Source organism: Papaver somniferum, chromosome 3 (genome assembly GCF_003573695.1).
Source record: "Papaver somniferum cultivar HN1 chromosome 3, ASM357369v1, whole genome shotgun sequence".
In the NCBI taxonomy this organism is placed as follows: domain Eukaryota; kingdom Viridiplantae; phylum Streptophyta; class Magnoliopsida; order Ranunculales; family Papaveraceae; genus Papaver; species Papaver somniferum.
Window position 1 is genome coordinate 115,090,368 of NC_039360.1, and position 17,034 is coordinate 115,107,401.

The window sequence follows — 17,034 nt, forward strand, 5'->3', positions numbered from 1 at the left end:
CGCCAAACTTTACATACGACTAGTACCCACTTCATGATTCATTGAATCTTTACGATCCCCACTTTCGGTTCATAAATCCATCAATAGGAACTAGTACCACCAGCTGACCATTCTCCCTACGTTTTCGCACAGTTTCTGCGAAATTTCAAACTGGTTAAGGCATTCACTACTTCCCATCTCAGGCCATAACTCAAAGCCACTGCACCATGACTAGGCATTAAATCACCACCTGCAAATCCCATCTCAGTCACCTGCACACCCATTTCCATATGCAATCAACAACAACTTCAATTCATACCCCAGCCTAAGCTCATTCCACGCCGAGCAATCATGACAGCACCTACATAGCTATCCTGCAACATGTCAGTTCAGGGCAACTTCACCAGTCTCAATTTTTCATCTCAGCTTCCACAACAACATCAATCATGTTCTTGCCATCACCACCAACATCTCTGTCTCAAACTAAAACCCCAGCCTAAGCTCATTCCACGACGAGCAATCATAACAGCACCTACATAGCTATCCTGCAACATGTCAGTTCAGGGCAACTTCACCAGTCTCAATTTCTCATTTCATCTTCCACAACAACATCAATCATGTTCTTTCCATCACCACCAACATCTCTGTCTCAAACTAAAACCACAGCATCCATCCATTCCAACACCACTAGTGCCTCACTGCAGCTGCAACAACATTCACGCAGTTCAGTCAAGCCATCAGCTGCAGCACATACAATTCATTCTTGCTTCCGTCTCACTTGCAACTGCAACCTAAACATACATATATATTCATTCATTCACCATCTCAGTGCAGTTCCTTTCTCTTCTTGCACATTCCTGTAACTCAAACCACTTGAGCTTAACCAGAACCACCAGCTATCACTAACCTTTCTGTAGCTCACAACTCCATTATCTCACCTGCAATACAACCCATGGAAGCAAGAGCAACTTCCCCAACTGCAACTCATTCTAGTTAACAGCAGGAACAATCAGTCACTTTCACTCCACTTCAGTCTCAGCTGCACTCCCATTGCAACCACTGCAGAACCTACAATCATTCCCTGAGCCAACTAAGTCACCACCAGTGCCTTCAACCCTAGAACATACATCTAACTCAGTTCCTCCATGCTCTTAACTGCACCATAGATTCATACATAACCCATTTTCTGCAATACCAGACCACCATTCCTTCCTTGCTCTTTCTTCACTGAACTCATCCTTGGTGACAACTAACCCTTGCCATAATCATCTTCTTCAAGAGTCAGACAACTAACATCTTCTAATTCTTCTCTTTTTTTTCTGAAATCCACCACAGAATCACCTCAATCAATCTCTGAAATCGAACCCAACTTCAAACCCTAGTTCTCACTGGTATAAACAATGACAGCTGTAATTCCTCTTTATCTTGTTCTTGACTGCAACAGATACAAAAACCATCTACAGCTGCAGTTCACAATCAAACCCAAAATCAACAACAACCCATCTTCATTCAATTCATGTAACTCTTCAAATTTCAGATCCCCCTTTAATTCCAGCTCCAATTTATTGTCTTCAACCAACGACTGCACCTCCTAGCTGCTTCAGAATCAAATTCCAACTCGAACCCCATCTGTTTCTCATAGAACTACAACCCCTCTTCATCTCTCTTTCAGACACACTTCCTGCGCCTCCATTTCCTCTCTCTGAGTTAGGGACTGAATGATTGAGAAATGAATTCTCTTCTGAATTCTAGGGTGTGGTAATGATAAGAAGTACCACAGGCACCCAGAACTCTGATAAGAGCTATCCATGTACTGTTTAGCCTGTCAGTCTCAGAAAACCGACAGTTCATCCTTCAGTCCTTCTTGCGCAACATTAGCCTGCTCCGATTATCGTCTGGGAATTGATCTTTTTGCCATTTTCGCTCCAAATGGATGTTTTCTCCTTCTTTTGCTCCCAAGGACTCAATTCCACCTAATAACTCAAAACTAAACATAAAAGATGCAATTCACAAGGATAATAGCAAAGAAAGCATAAATACTAGATATAAAATTAGGTGTTTTAGACACCTATCAACGGTGAGGCTTCGTAAGTTCTCTTATGTGAGCGTTTCCGATTAATTTAATCATGGGTTCTCTTTTGGTTAATTTAATTGAGATTTTTGGATACAAATTCATGTTTCATGTGATTTGTTAATGTCCAAAGAAATCCTTCTTTTCTTGTGAAAGTAAGGTCGCTCTTGTTGTTCCTTTTGGAATGATATTTTATGGGGGAGAGTTCTTAATTGAACTTGTGCTTAATTGCCAAATCTTTGTGGGGAGTGCGGCTGTGGAATATTATAGGGGTTATCTTGTATCTTTATAAACTCCTTGATGAATGAATTTAGTTTCGGCTATATGATTGCATCTAAAAAAGTTGATATGTGCTTTTCTTTTGGTCATGAAGTATCTCTATGGAAATTTCATTACGATCCCACTAATTTTCATACATTTGCCAATTTTATTGACAAAAGGGGGAGAATTAATGTGTAGTTCACACTACAAATACATATGGTTTTCGAATCATTATGTAAGGGGGAGTGGTTTTCAAGTGAGATGAAGTATTGACTAAGGGGGAGTTATACATATCACCATAGTATTATTGTCGAATTTGTGATACAATTGAACTTTGATGCTGTGTAATAATACTATGACATTGTATAACAATGATTGAGAGCTATTGTTTACTCATTGTTATAGTTTCAGATCTTCAATAACGATGATGCTAAGTTGAACACATTTAGAATCATTGGAGTGCTTGGAAGTGACGAAGATTTCGAGTAATGTTGAAGAACCAAGGAGACCAAGCATTTGGATGAGAAGCTACAAAGTTTATTTATTTTGTATTCCATATGTATTGATAGTTTTGTCACTAAAATTGAAAAGGGGGAGATTGTTAGAGCATTTCTCGGTCGAACTCGCAAGCGTTGCTATCTCAAGCTTGTTTGTCAAGTTTAGTTGCCAAAACTATAAGTCTTGATTTCTAGTCTACTTATAGCTAAGTCTCGGATTAGGATAGTAAGTGTAGTTGAGCTTTACACTCTACGGTGTTCATCGAATGAAGACGAAGAACTACTCAAGGGAACTTGTGGAACTTCATCAACAAAAGGTATGTGGAGACTTGAACTTATCTATCACTCAAAAGTCTATCTACTCTATCTCCTATTTGAGACAAAAGTCGCATTGCTATATAGACTTCAATTATACACATTTGCTATTTCGAGCCGAGTTTATCTCGCTTATCTATTTCTCGAAATATGTGTTGGTAAGCTTTCGCTTTAGCGAAGTTCATCTTTACTCGTGACGAAAGTCATGTTGATTATTATAATAACTTGAAAATCGCTTTGATGAAAATAGTTTGTGAATAACAACTATTTTAACATCCTCTAAGAAAGTTTCAATGATTGAAATGAGAGTTTAGAACAAGTAACCATGTTTGGATATAAACATAGTGTGTTCTCACATTTGTGTAAAAGTCCAATACCGGGAACCTAAAGTATGCGTACCCGTACGCGTACCGGCGGTTGTTGGAAATCCGGGTAAGTAAACTTACCCGTACGCATACTAGCGGAAGATTCACGTCCGTGAATTTCTGCTGGAGTTTGAAAGTAAAAAACAAACTCAATCCGGCTACTTAAGTATGCGTACCCGTTTGCATACTTAAGGAGGTTACTTTCTAAGATCGGTTGGTTCATGAACTAAAACATTTATATAATAAGGAATGCAATCTTTGCAAACCATGGCTATAATGTTCATGAATTAATTCGAGTGAATCAAAATCGACTTTGTTTCGATTGTGCCTTGTATACTTCTTGAGATCTAAGAAATTGAACAACTCTCTAACTAGTTTATTTGAGTCATTTGAACTAGTTATGGTAAAGATAAATAAGGTTGATATGAAAGTGCTCATATGTCTAACCATTGGTTAACTATTGTTGAACCGACTAAGTGTACATGTTTAGGTACGGTTACGCAAACCTAAATGAAGGTATATTTCATTCGTGTATAACAAGTTAAGTTCGATCTAACGGTTGAAAGATATTAGCTTGAATCTAATCAGGTTTTCATCTAACTATGAATATTGAATGCTTTGTTACCAAGGTAACTTAGATTGCAAACCCTGATTTGAAATCTATACAAAGGAGAACTCTAGCAACTGGGAAACCTAATCCCCACACCTCTTGTGTGATACTAGTTGTATAAGCTAGAGTCGATTCTCCTTTGACTTTAGGTTTTTTACGAAACCCTGTAGGTTAACGACTTAAAGACTTCATTGGGATTGTGAAGCCAGACCCAACTATTTTCTCTGTAGTTGCGTGATCTGATCTTGCTGTTTTCTATCGTGATTGAGTACAATCGTAAGATTGGCTTGAGATTTATATCTACGAAGGCAAGATTGAAAAGTAGTCACAAACACCTTCGTCTCATCGTTTGTGATTCCACAATATCTTGTTTCGTTAATCGATTAAGATTATTGTGAGGTTATTGATAATACTAGGTTGTTCTTCGGGAATATAAGTCTGGGTTATCAATTGGTTCCTGTTCACCTTGATTTATCAAAAGACGGAACAAAAACTCGTAGGTATATATGTGGGAGATAGATTTATCTATTCAATATACTTTTCTATGTGATACAAATTTGTTTATCAAGTCTTCGACTTTGGGTCGTAGAAACTCTTGGTTGTGGGTGAGATCAGCTAAAGGAATCAAGTGCGTAGTATCCTGCTGGAAGCAGAGACGTAAGAAACGCGACTGTACCTTGATCAGTGTGAGATTGATTAGGTCTAAACTACATTCCAGGCCGAAGTTATCTTTGTAGTAGGCTAGTGTCTGTAGCGGCTTAATACAGTGTGGTGTTCAAATCTGGACTAGGTCCCGGGGTTTTTCTGCATTTGCGGTTTCCTCGTTCACAAAACTTCTGGTGTCTGTGTTATTTTTTTTCCGCATTATATTTTTTTATATAATTAAAATATCACAGGTTGGGCGTTGAATCGATCAATTGGTAAATGAAACCTTGGTTGTTGATTGAAATTGATTGATCCTTGAACATTGGTCTTTGGTACCATTCAAGTTATTTCTCTTATATTCAATCAGGCTCGCAAATTCTAATTTGTTTGATTGCAGATTGAATTGAGAAATTGAGATATAACTCTTTGATATACTTTTCTTAAGATAGTCTAACTGTCTAGTTGATTCTATTGAAAGCATATTGGAGTTAGTCAATACAGATTGCTAAGCGAAATATTGGGTGAGGTTGTTAGACCCCCGCTTTTTTAATTATCACAATCCTTGGCAATCCGAACTAGTTCTTCCACGATATTACTAAATCTAGATTTACTCCCAGTTCTTTTCTCCTCCTCAATGTTAGACTATTTTTCAGAATTTTTATTAACCTCATATTCTCCATTAGCAACACATCGTATAAATTCCACACATATGGTACTAATCTTTTGTAGAATTTCTTCCTGTGCTCCTTCATCTTCCATTTGATATAGTTTTTTCGAGAGTTTTCTTGTATTCATACGTCTTCCATCATTACTTAAAATATGATTTCTAGACCATGACTCTTCCTATTGAATAGGTGAATGATCATAAATATGATCAGAAGTCGGGTAAGGCATACTGTAGTAGAATTCACACAGTAAAACACTCTCGCTATTAAGTGTTGGATCAAACTGGTCTAGTCTATGTTGTATGTCCTTTAGTTAATCTAAAATCTATATACAACTAGAGTGGAGCCAATTATATTTATAACTGCCCACTTTTTTGTATGGTTGTTTTTGTACATACCCACCACAAGGTTTGTAGTATGTATGAGAATAATTGAAAAATATTCTGTAGGATAATAACTTGGTGTTCACAGGTGTTGATGGGAGAAAACGATTTGCAGGTTTTTTAGGAAAGTGGAGAGACGATCGTATGGAGGAGACTCTCGACCGAGCAAATTGCTTTAACCTTTTGCAAATAGATGCTCTGCATGGGAGTGCTTTGAGTTCGAGAGATCAATCTGTAGTACTCCGGTCTAAACCAAGACAATGGTCGTTCCAAAGTCAATTCTGTCACAAGAGAGGATGGGTCGATCTGTAGGAGGGAAGCTGAGAAATGTGTGAGATCAATGATGATCAAGGATTGCGGATGTGTTGTGTATTCTGCGTAAATAAGTTCTGATTGATTGAATTTTGAGAGTGATTGCTCATACCATGAGAATTCTTGTGTGATGAGAATTCTTTGTTCAGACGAGCATTATTGTTTTTCAATAATGGATTCAGAGACTTATTTATATTGGAAAAATAGTAGACACATTGATCCCAGTAAGTGTGACGGTTGCTGGAGTGAAAGAGTGGGAAAGTGGGAAATCGTGTTAAAACCAGTTACTCATCATGCGGAGACTTGATTGATTTTCCACCCACTACTTTGCTAACTCCTCTAAACGCTTGCACGACTTAATCACATTCTCATCGTGGATGAACACACGTGTCGTAGACCGCCAGACCAAAAACCTAGTTAATATTCTCCCATGTGACAAGATTGATGTCTCATGATTGTGGAGTCTGCAAGGCAGACGTGTATTTAATTAGTCAGTTGTTGACTTAATTGGACGATGAGTCTTTGTACTGCTGAGTCGAGCATGATTTACGAATGCTTTAGGATTCATGAATTGAACATGTCTGTTGAGATAGATGTATAATTATCGAATGAATGTTAATAGTTAAAGTGAACAAATATTGCTCGTATGAGTAAATATTGCTCATTTGATGAATTGTTGAATACTGATAGTTGAACCAATATTCCTGAGCAAATATTGTTCATTCGATGAACTGTTGAATATTGATAGTTGAATCAATATTTATAGTCTGAGCAAATATTGCTCGTATGATGAATTAAATATTGATAATGGAATCAATATTCCTATTTGGGCAAATATTGCTCGGTTGACGTATTATTGGTAGCGAGACCAAATAAAATATTAATTTAAGATACTGGCAACTGGACCGAGTATAATCGATTAAAATATTGATTACCGGATCAACATAAAATCATTAGTGTTTGAACCTGCTCAGAAATAGGCTTTGAGGAGCATTGGATTCGAAACCCTAATTTTGATCAATTGTTGATCAATTGATGATTTATTGAAAATCAACCATTGAGTGAGAGAGGGACCGGTAACATGGGGTGATGGGCCGACCATGTAGTGTCCAAATGCTCGAATGAGAAAATACCAAAGTTCTTTGAAGACCAGTTGGTGAAAGAGTGATTAAATGTTGGTTTAATCATTTACTGAAAATAGTGCTCGTCTGAGCATTAGGTAATAAAACCTAATTATGGAGAAGTGAGGGACCGACCAAGAAGTCATGGAACCAGCCTTGGTGGTCATGGGACCAACTGACGGTCGTTTGATGAAATTCCAAGTGATTTGGAAATAGTTTGAACCCAATGTGAACAAATTAGGTCAAATCATGAAGATGTGTGGGACCGGCTTCTTGCAAGTAAAAGGGCCACCCCTGGTCGGTCAAGGTAATATGACCGTGTCACTATAGTGTCCGTGTCTCAGTCCTAAGAATTTTGGTATTTTCTTGTGCGCGTTTGAGCAATATTTGAGAAGATATGGAGAAATCAGGGCTTTCCTCAAACAAAGGAGTTTCATGAGATGAAGGAAATAATAATAATAATAAAATTAGGGATTATAAGGTGTGGGACCGGCCACGGCTAGGGCATGGCCGACCGGCTAGTAGGCCCGGTCCCATGACACCCTTCCTTATTTTATATTATTTTTATCATGTGAAGGAAATATGATGAAACTGAGGAGTTTTGCTCAAATGAAGGAGTTTTCATGAGACGAGGATTAATAATAAAATAAGGAATAAGAGAGGTTGTGGGACCGGCCACGGCTAGAGCATGGCCGGCTAGTAAGCTCGGCCCCGTGACACTCTTCCTTATTTTATGTTTTTTTCACTTGAGGAAATAAAAGTTTTTCTCGAATCGAGGAAGTTTGCTCGAATGAAGGAGTTTTCTTGAGATCAGGGAAAAATAATAAAATCAGATAAAATAAAGGAAGAGGCGTGGGACCAGCCACGGCGGCACGACCAGCCGGTGTGGGCCCGGTCCCTTAGGCGCCCTTTTAATATTTATTTTTTTATTTTTTATTCCCTATTTTGCATAGGTTTCCTCGTTCGTTAGTATTTTTTTTGAATGCTCGTTCGTGCATTATTGATAAGTACACTTGTACCATTTCCTCGGGTCTTACTCGGTGGTGGCTCAGATGTCCGTGCGTTGAATATTTATTACTAACCCATGGAATTCTAATGGGAAAGGCTATAAATGGAAGTAATGAAATATTATGATGAATGTAGAATATTTTCTAGGAATTCAGTTAATGAATCTTGCAACTAGAAATAATTAATTTATTAATTGATGGCTCTATACTAGCAGGCAAGCTATCTAGGAGCATTATAATTGTTCGAGAATTGAGCGGTATGAGCTAGTTGAAGCGTCATATTATTCTGTATAGTCAGGGAAAACATTGTTACATCCTGAAGACGTTATCACTTTATACTAGTACGCAATCTGTCTAGGAGCCGCCATCCAATCATTCAGATTCTATACGTATCTATTCTATATAGTCAGGGAAAACATTGTTACATCCTGAAGAGGTTATCGCTTTATACTAACAGGCAAGCTATCTAGGAGTCGTCCAATCGCTTTTAATTTTATATAGAAGTGAATAATAAAATTGCTCAGTTGATGAAATACGTCGTGGTCTCAATTGAGAGACCACATATTCACGTATGCTCTGAGAGGCAATACACTCAGTCATAGGTTTTATGGATACTCTGAGAGGTAACGCACTCTGTCAGAGGTTTTATGGATACTCTGAGAGGCAATATACTCAGTCAGAGATCATCGTGGCATGAGTTTTCATGCTTAAACGAGATACATGGATCACATGGATCTCAATACTCATCTGGTTGTTGGATCAGGAATATGCAAGACTATGATTTTATGATTTTATCATTTGTCAAAAATACACCATCAACATTAAGTCCCCTACTTAGTGAGGGACAGTCATGTTCCTCAGTCAGCACTGGATGGTGATTTTTTTGTCACAGGCGAAATAAGTAATTGAACTTAGTCGTAAGAAAGAATGTTACCGGATTTTCGATTCGCTCCTATGATGTCATGTACGAGCAATTGTCGAGAAAAAGATCCTGGTAGTACGATAGAGCGTCGTCCAGTGAGCGTGGAGTGATGAGGCACTGATTTGGGTGCTGGAATGTCCAATTTAATGGGTTTAGCACTCGTCATCCTCCCTCATACGAGCTGCAGGATAACTTGGTGAAGTTTCACCCACCTCCGAACTGGCGTAAGTTTTTTTGATGGACGTGTGTCTAGTAAAAAAGAATTAGATGTGAGCTTTCACGAATTTTTTTATTTTAAGTACGTTTTCGAAAGACAAACAATTATCCCTAACATAAGAGAGATTTTTTTTTTAATAGTCCTGTGTCTAATGGTAAAGTTTTGTCTATGAGCTTTCACGAAAACCAAAATTTTATTTTTAATGTGTGAATTTTCATAAAATTGGAATAAACCCTCGTTTGAAAGACGAATGCTTGTACGAGGGAAAAGTTTTTATCAAAAATACGTGATATATTCACGGTTTTTCTTATTTATTTACGTGAGTTTGCTCACGTCAACAAAAATTTTTTGTTGAAAATCAAAGAAAATGATTTTAAATTATCATTAAAAGTAGACAATTATTTATGATGAAATATTGTCTTTGGTGTTTTAGTTTCAAAATTCAATAGTGGATATTCACACGGTGAAAGCTATGTTCACGGTTTTATGAAAAATCAAGTTTTGATTTTTTGAATAACGGATTTTTTGCTCGTTTTTGCAGGTTTGAAGAAACGAGCAAGTTTTTGAAATCATCAATCGTTAGTGAAATTGTAAACATATAAGAGTTGGATTGTTACCGTTTTGTGCGTGTTGTTTCTAACGTGTTTTGACTCCACGCTTTTCGCAATAGACAATGGTGACTCCTGAGTGTCTCTGATTTTCCCGAGAAATATTCTGGAAACACCAAACCAAGATGAGGACTTTTGCAGATGTTCATGCTAAAGTGGCTCGTCCCTTCAGCAAGGCGAGGGAGTTGATTCGAGGTATGCCTCTCGATCATCTGAAAATAGTCCATGATAGAACTTATGCTTTTTTAGCTTTAGTGGATGTGGAAAAAAGGCAAAGACGCGCTGAGACATCCCAGAAGAAGAGGTCTGAACATGAAAAGATCGACAAAAATGGCGTCAGCTTCAGAAGGCAAGACGAGCGGATGAGGATGAACCACGATCTTTTGTTGAAGGCGTAGCCTTTGATCCGGATGTTGAAACTTCCCGGAAACCTGTTGGTTGTGAAGTTGAGCCATATCCACCTGATATGACGGCTGAATGATTGACCAAGATTGATTTCTAAGCTGAATGCGAGGAAGATGACTACTCAGATGCATCCTATAACAATCTAAAAGACCATATCGAATAGATTTCTGACAAAAAACTCTGAATATGATTCTGAAGAAGATTCTGATCGTGAATATGATGTCGAATCTAACGATCAATCATTATAGTAGTTGAACATCTTTTGATTTCTGTAGGTGTAGATGCTTCCTTGATCATTTCAGTATTTTTGCTTCATGAATACCAGAAACCTTGTTTGTCTGTTTACCTCTGATTGAATGAAGTGGACGAATGTCCATATGCATGAAAAGTCACGATTCTTCTTCAGAAAATTTTAACTGTGAATTTTGGATATGTTGTAGTGGACCTTCGTATGGAGAGAACGGCCTATCCTTAGATTCTTCATCAATTGCTCCAAGTTGCCGCTTTGCGCAGGACGGTGTAAAATTTCGACAGACAAGCTTGCTGCAAAAACATCCATTTGCTTGCGTCTTCGAAACTTATGGAGCCCTCATGGAAAGACGTGCAGTATTACCGTGGCAGACTGTCAGTCCCCAGTATTGGTGAGATCTTCTCTTTGTTCCTTCTCTTTATTCTTTTTTATTTACAGAAAGGTGGAGATATCGAGGTTTAAGGACTTTGTGGAAATACCTAGGGGACACTACACCAAAAACAGCCATTTTGTGCCGTTTATAAACGTTGCGCATAATTTGTGCAAAAGAAATAAGGTTGGTAAATGGGCGTTGCGCTTTGGTATGCAACGCATGTTATGCGTTGCACAAATTAATTTGTACAACGTTTATAAGCGTTACAGAATAGGTTGTGCAACGTTTTATTTTTTCTATTTGTGCAACTTATATATTAATTTGTGCAATGATTATTAATAGAGTAATACTTTTGTGGGTCCCATTTTTGTTTCTGTCAACGTTTTATGTTTTCCTCAGCAGTTATATGTGTTGCTCATTTCAGGTGAATTGTGAAACGGAAGATTCTACTACGTTTATATTCGTTGCAAAATATTTTTTCAGGTCAAAAGAAAGTCATCTGGCTATGTTTCCGGCGATTTCTGCACCTGAATATACCGTTCTAAATGAACTAGGAGAACCGATTTATCATTTGGAAGGAATCTTAATATCATCACAGTCTATCAATAACAATTACTAATCAACACCATCGATCATGTTTAATAATTCATACCGTTCTAAATGAACTAGGAGAACCGATTTATCATTTGGAAGGAATCTTAATATCATCAGTCTATCAACAACAATTACTGATCAACACCATCGATCATGTTTAATAATTCATACGTCAATAATAGCTGAACTTAGGCTAACCCCTATGGGCTAGATATCTAGATTGGTGATCCACGTCAGCTAGGGCAACCTCCTAAGTCCTATGGGCTACATATCTAGCAGCTAGATTGGTCATCCATGTCAGTTAGGGCAACCTCCTAAGTCATATGGGCTAGATATCTATCAGCTAGATTGGTCATCCACGTCATCTGGGACCACTATAGAACGCTGTTTGGATCAGCGTTTTAAATCTCAGCCATTAGATCATAAAATTTATCTCCCAACGCTGAACCGTTCAGCGTTAAAAACACTTTTTGAGCGTTGAACCATTCAGCGTTTCAATCTCGCTGCTAGTTGAACTGCGAGCAGTTGCTAGGAGAGAGAAGTATCCAGAAGTAGTGTTAACTTTTTTCCCACACTTTTTTCATGATTTGCAACACTTTTTAGCCAATCTAGCAGTTCTATCTAGCCCATAGGGGTTAGCCTTACCATAAACCCATACAATAAATTGGTATGATTCAAAGACCAAACACCAATTTAAAATAAGACTAACTAGATAATCTGACATTATGTTTTCAAATTAAAACACGTTTGGACTCTCAGACTACTTGAGTAGCACTACTGGGTTAACACTTCCAACTTTGAAAAAGATTACTCTTGTGATATGAGTGCAGAAACATACAAGGAAACCTCAGAGCAATTAAGGCAGAGTACAACGGGTACTAAGGGATGGAGCATCTTTCTCCGAGCTGATCACTAATTGCATCATCATATGAACCTGAGAAGCAAACAAAGAAACAAATATAAGATAACCGTACTTTATTTCCAAAACAGCTTCCCTACCCTTAGGACCAAGAGTAATCTGTAAACTTGTTAACACTATTTTACAATGGCATAAATTGAGAATTAAGTTAGCAACCCCGTAACAAAAACTTTTAGGAACTCAACCCAACACATGAATACCAATTTAGGATAAGAAATGGATAACATTATGCACATACCAAGTTTTCGATGACAAAATAACCATAGCAGCCATCAGATTTGTTGATTTTGGAGATTCTCTTGTTCAACCGCAACCACACACAGAAGAAAATTAGTAGTTGCACAAAGAGAAAGAAATAGCATGCGTTGAGATTTTCTTACTTCTTACTCTTCTTCAAAAACTTCACTTGTATAATTATATATCAGATGTCGCACTTGACTGCAACCAAGAGAAGATAAAACCCATGGTAACCCACCCATGCCTAACGAGAAAGATCCTGTGTACACCTAAAGTCACATAAAATTGGAGGTTGGTTAGCATATTACAAGCTATTGATTTTTTTTCCAGGCTAGTTTATTTGGATAGCGTGACAGGGTCCTGTAGGATAATTCTTAATCTAGCGACGATAATAAGTTTCCATGATGTTTTAAAGTTGAACATGTAAAAAAAAAAAAGCTGAAATGTGCATTACCAGAATGCCGGTAAGGGCCAATGCTGGACTCAGTTCTTTAGGGAATTGGCTACCCTACTTGTGAGGAAGTACTTTATTATTTGAGAGAGCAAAACAAGAACATACAGAATATGAAAAACTGTAAATATTAATGCAACAGATCCAATAATAAAAGAATACATGAAGACCTTTTTTCTACACATACCTGCAAGAGTAACGACAATCCTGCTAGGAAACAACCCAAGCAAGTTCCAGCTGCAGAAATCTTGAAATCGTTGTAGATAAAGTTTAAGTTATGTTTTACTCCATCATTGTTAGAATCTAATAATCTGAACAAGACTGGCAATATCCTACCATAAGGAGTGGCCTTCTCCCAGATTCCATTAAAAGTACACCTAATGTTTGCATGGGTATCTGCATAAAGTAAACAACACTTGGTTAAAAAAATGATATGACAAATGAAATTGGAATTTGAATTACTGCTAAATTGATGCTTAGAGTGACAGACTTCTGAATTGATGCTTAGAGTGACAGACTTCTGAATTGTTTGTTCCAAACCTCGTAGGAACCAAGTTCACTTAAAGAAACAAAGAGTCTCACCTCTCATAACGAGTACTCGAAGTCCTACAAGTACAAAAGGCAAGAGAATATATACCAAAATACCAAATTATACTTGTATGCACTTACTATTTTTTATAGGAATGTATATAAACATATTAAATCAGTCCTTGTCCGATATTATTTACCTGAATACTAACTATTCTTAGATCCTCCTCTTTCTGCAATTTTACAATTTCCGTTCTTAGATCCTCTTTCTGCAATTTTACAATTTCTCCTTGTCTAAGAGCATCTCTCAATGGTCCCGTGGATGCATCTTTGACCAGATTCTTCATGTCTGATCCTAAATAACCTATAGGTAAAAGAATCTAATCAGTAACAGTCGATACAAATTCAATAGCTGCTCATGGAAAGTAACACCATGAACTGAACCAGATGATTAAATACCTTCACTCATTCTGCAGATGACATTGGTATCCTCTTCTGAGAGCTTGAACAGCCAGTCCTTCTCGAGTAGACTACGAATAAACCAGGCTCTCAATTCTTCAACAGCAACAATGAAGGATTATAGGGATGCTTACAACTTGCAAGGGTTTAAAAAGCTGAGGGTAGTCATAAAATCTTACCAGCAGTAGGTAGAGGAATATACAGGCGCTTTGTAAGTCGCCTCCGCGCGGCTTCATCCAGCTCTTGAGGTCTATATTTTGCACCTGAGAATGAAATACTAGGGTTAGAATGATGATACAAGGATTATGTTTTGTAAAAAGTACAAAAATAACAGTTTACATGCGACAATTTTAATTCAAAGAAGGTTAGAGTTGATTTTCGCGATCTCGAACACAGCCTATCCACAAATTCGGGAATTAGCTATAAGAATAATTTGCTCACTTCCACTATCAAAGCCTTCCATCTTCATACCTTATTATCAAGATCAGAAAAACTTGCACGCGGAACAGATGGTTTAGGTCTAGAATAGGGTGGTGAGCTTTTCTTGAAACTGCTAGAAGGACTGGGACTCACTATACTACTAGACGAATTTGTCCCCACTGCACTATAAAGACGTGTAGGAAGAGGAACCCTGTTTTTAGGACTGCAAAAAACATAAAGGAACGGATGTTATCATAAAATTCTTTCATCATCTCCCATGGCCCATCTCCAAATCCAACTAAAACAATTGAAATTGGGAAAATGAAACAAAACTGTTAAATCTTGAAGAAAAAGTATGACCTAAAAATCACTACATGGCATAACACAACTAAGTTCCAAACCCTGTATGAAGAACAAACCTGCCATTCAATGCTCTTTGTGAAACCAATGCCAACAACCCCTTGCTTTGCATGCTGAAACCAAACAAAAACACAAAATCTTTTCAACACAACTGAAAAAACCACAACAACCCTGACAAAAAAAGAACCCAATATCGAGATGTGCTTACATTTGGTAGGGTTACCTGGCTCTAACGAGTACTTCACCTGAAAATAGATTCAGTAGAAAGAGATATTTAGATTTAAAGAGAATATAAGACTGATTCAAGCATACTTGTAATATGAACAGTGAGAAATTCAGACTATAATGAGATAAGGGTTTTACCATGGTTGCTGCTGCCGCTGATACTGTAATGTATAACAGTGAGAATTCTGGTGTTGTCCTTTCTTGTGTTTTCTTCTAGCTATTAAATTGAAACCCTAAAAATAGAACTGTAGTACGTAAACATCAATTTCACAGAAGCAAATATCATGAATATGATATATCAATCTGGGACATACACTCTCAAGAACCACCGAACAAGTAATTCATCATTGAAGGGATCATCCAGAGTTTAAGTGTTCTTGATCCCGGTGTCTACTTCACTCTGTGCATTCAACAATACCCTGCAGCGACACAAAATACAATTTAACTTCAGCCAGATTACCTCCGACAAAGCATGAGTAGCTTCTCCTAATGTTAATGAAATTTAACTATCTTCAAGCCTTAAAGTGAATTAGTACATGAATAAGAAGAAGAAGAAAAACATGTAATCTACATACCTTCATAGGCATGTTATGGTATTTGGCGTCGGCGTCATACAGCCGAAACCTGGACCAAGTAATATAGTAAACAATGGACAAGTTAACAATATGATTCTTAAGGTTCATTTATAGGAAAGCATGAATGCCTATAACAGTATACTACACAAATGGTTAATCACATGCTCCATCTCAAGGTTAACAACCTTAAAAAATATGAAGCCTATTTTGCTTAAAACTTTCTACAGCTTCATAACCTTACTCGAGTACGACAAGGTAATGTGCTTTCAGTAATTGGTGTCAAACTCTTTATCAGCTTGGATACAAAATCAAGTGTCTACTTATGAACCCATCAATCTCTTTGTTTACTCCACAATTTTCATTCAATTTCAGAGAAACCCCAACCTGATCTCCAGTTTGAAACCTAAGAAAACAACAGGAAACCAAATCCAAATCAATGCTCTTTAGCAGCAATAATGTTAAGAATCATGCAACCTTTACAAACTGATTTAAATGTACAAACAATTTATGGTTACAGTAGCAATAGATGAACCGACAAAAAGAACAGGTCATTCACCATCACCGAAACTACCACCAACAACACCAATACCAATCCACATGCCAACAGCTGCAGAATCACCAGCTCCACCACCTAACAACAAGATCCAAACCATCACCAACCACCAACTTCAGTAAAATATCCACCAGCAAAACTACACCACCAACACCTGCTATCACGACCAAAAGAATCACCCACACCACCGACACACAAATGACTCGAAAAAAAAAAGCACCAGATGACTCAAAAACTAAAACTCTACATACAACTGAGTCATTCACAAAAACTTCAATTTTCAACTGAATCAAAACATACCCAATACTTCAAATCTACATATTACAAAAAAAGAACACCAAAATCAAAAACCCTAACTCTTTCAGATAATAGTTAGGTCAAAATCAAAAACCCCAACTCTATCAAATGATTTCAGATAAAAATAAAATGAGCCACAAACTAGGTTATACCTGATGATAACCCAACAAACTAGTTTAGATTTTTGGATTTCAGGGAAACAATTTGTAGATCGAGAGTATTGATGAGAAAAACTCATATGGGTTTTGAAGATGGGTTTGATTCGACTGCAGTATTGATGAGAAAAACTTATACAATTTGTTGAAACCTAAAATCTATTGAAGATGGGTTTCGATTAAACTGTATTGATAGGAGAACTTTTCTGAGTTTTCTCTTCTCTTGGAACCTAGACAGCCTTCGATGAAAAATAG

At 37.3% G+C, this 17,034-nt stretch overlaps 1 protein-coding gene and 1 long non-coding RNA gene across 2 annotated transcripts; both read right to left on the reverse strand.

Moving 5' to 3' along the window:
- Positions 1–406: 406 nt before the first annotated feature.
- Positions 407–11,213, reverse strand: LOC113357105. Its single transcript, XR_003363454.1, has 3 exons — positions 9,988–11,213; positions 9,166–9,402; positions 407–1,952 (listed from the first exon to the last, which is right to left on the reverse strand). It is a non-coding gene; the product is annotated as an uncharacterized LOC113357105 (long non-coding RNA).
- A 1,057-nt stretch (positions 11,214–12,270) lies between these two features.
- LOC113359881 (ATPase family AAA domain-containing protein FIGL1-like) lies at positions 12,271–16,427 on the reverse strand. Its single transcript, XM_026603451.1, has 12 exons — positions 16,331–16,427; positions 15,198–15,219; positions 15,034–15,087; positions 14,689–14,837; positions 14,374–14,457; positions 14,195–14,290; positions 13,936–14,099; positions 13,544–13,603; positions 13,395–13,454; positions 13,211–13,264; positions 12,758–13,025; positions 12,271–12,534 (listed from the first exon to the last, which is right to left on the reverse strand). Exons 1-11 carry the CDS (start codon positions 16,425–16,427, stop codon positions 12,903–12,905), a joined length of 963 nt encoding a protein of 320 aa, XP_026459236.1. The 3' UTR covers positions 12,271–12,534; positions 12,758–12,902.
- Between the last annotated feature and the right edge of the window lie 607 nt (positions 16,428–17,034).

What these genes read in the sequence shown, in the direction of transcription:
- LOC113359881 (XM_026603451.1), bottom strand. Translation starts at nt 16,427, where the DNA reads ATGGTTTGGATCTTGTTGTTAGGTGGTGGAGCTGGTGATTCTGCAGCT. An exon ending in GGAGAAGGCCACTCCTTATG is followed by an intron (nt 13,455 to 13,543) that starts GTAGGATATTGC and finishes AACGATTTCAAG; the next exon opens with ATTTCTGCAGCTGGAACTTG. An exon ending in GATTGTCGTTACTCTTGCAG is followed by an intron (nt 13,265 to 13,394) that starts GTATGTGTAGAA and finishes CCTCACAAGTAG; the next exon opens with GGTAGCCAATTCCCTAAAGA.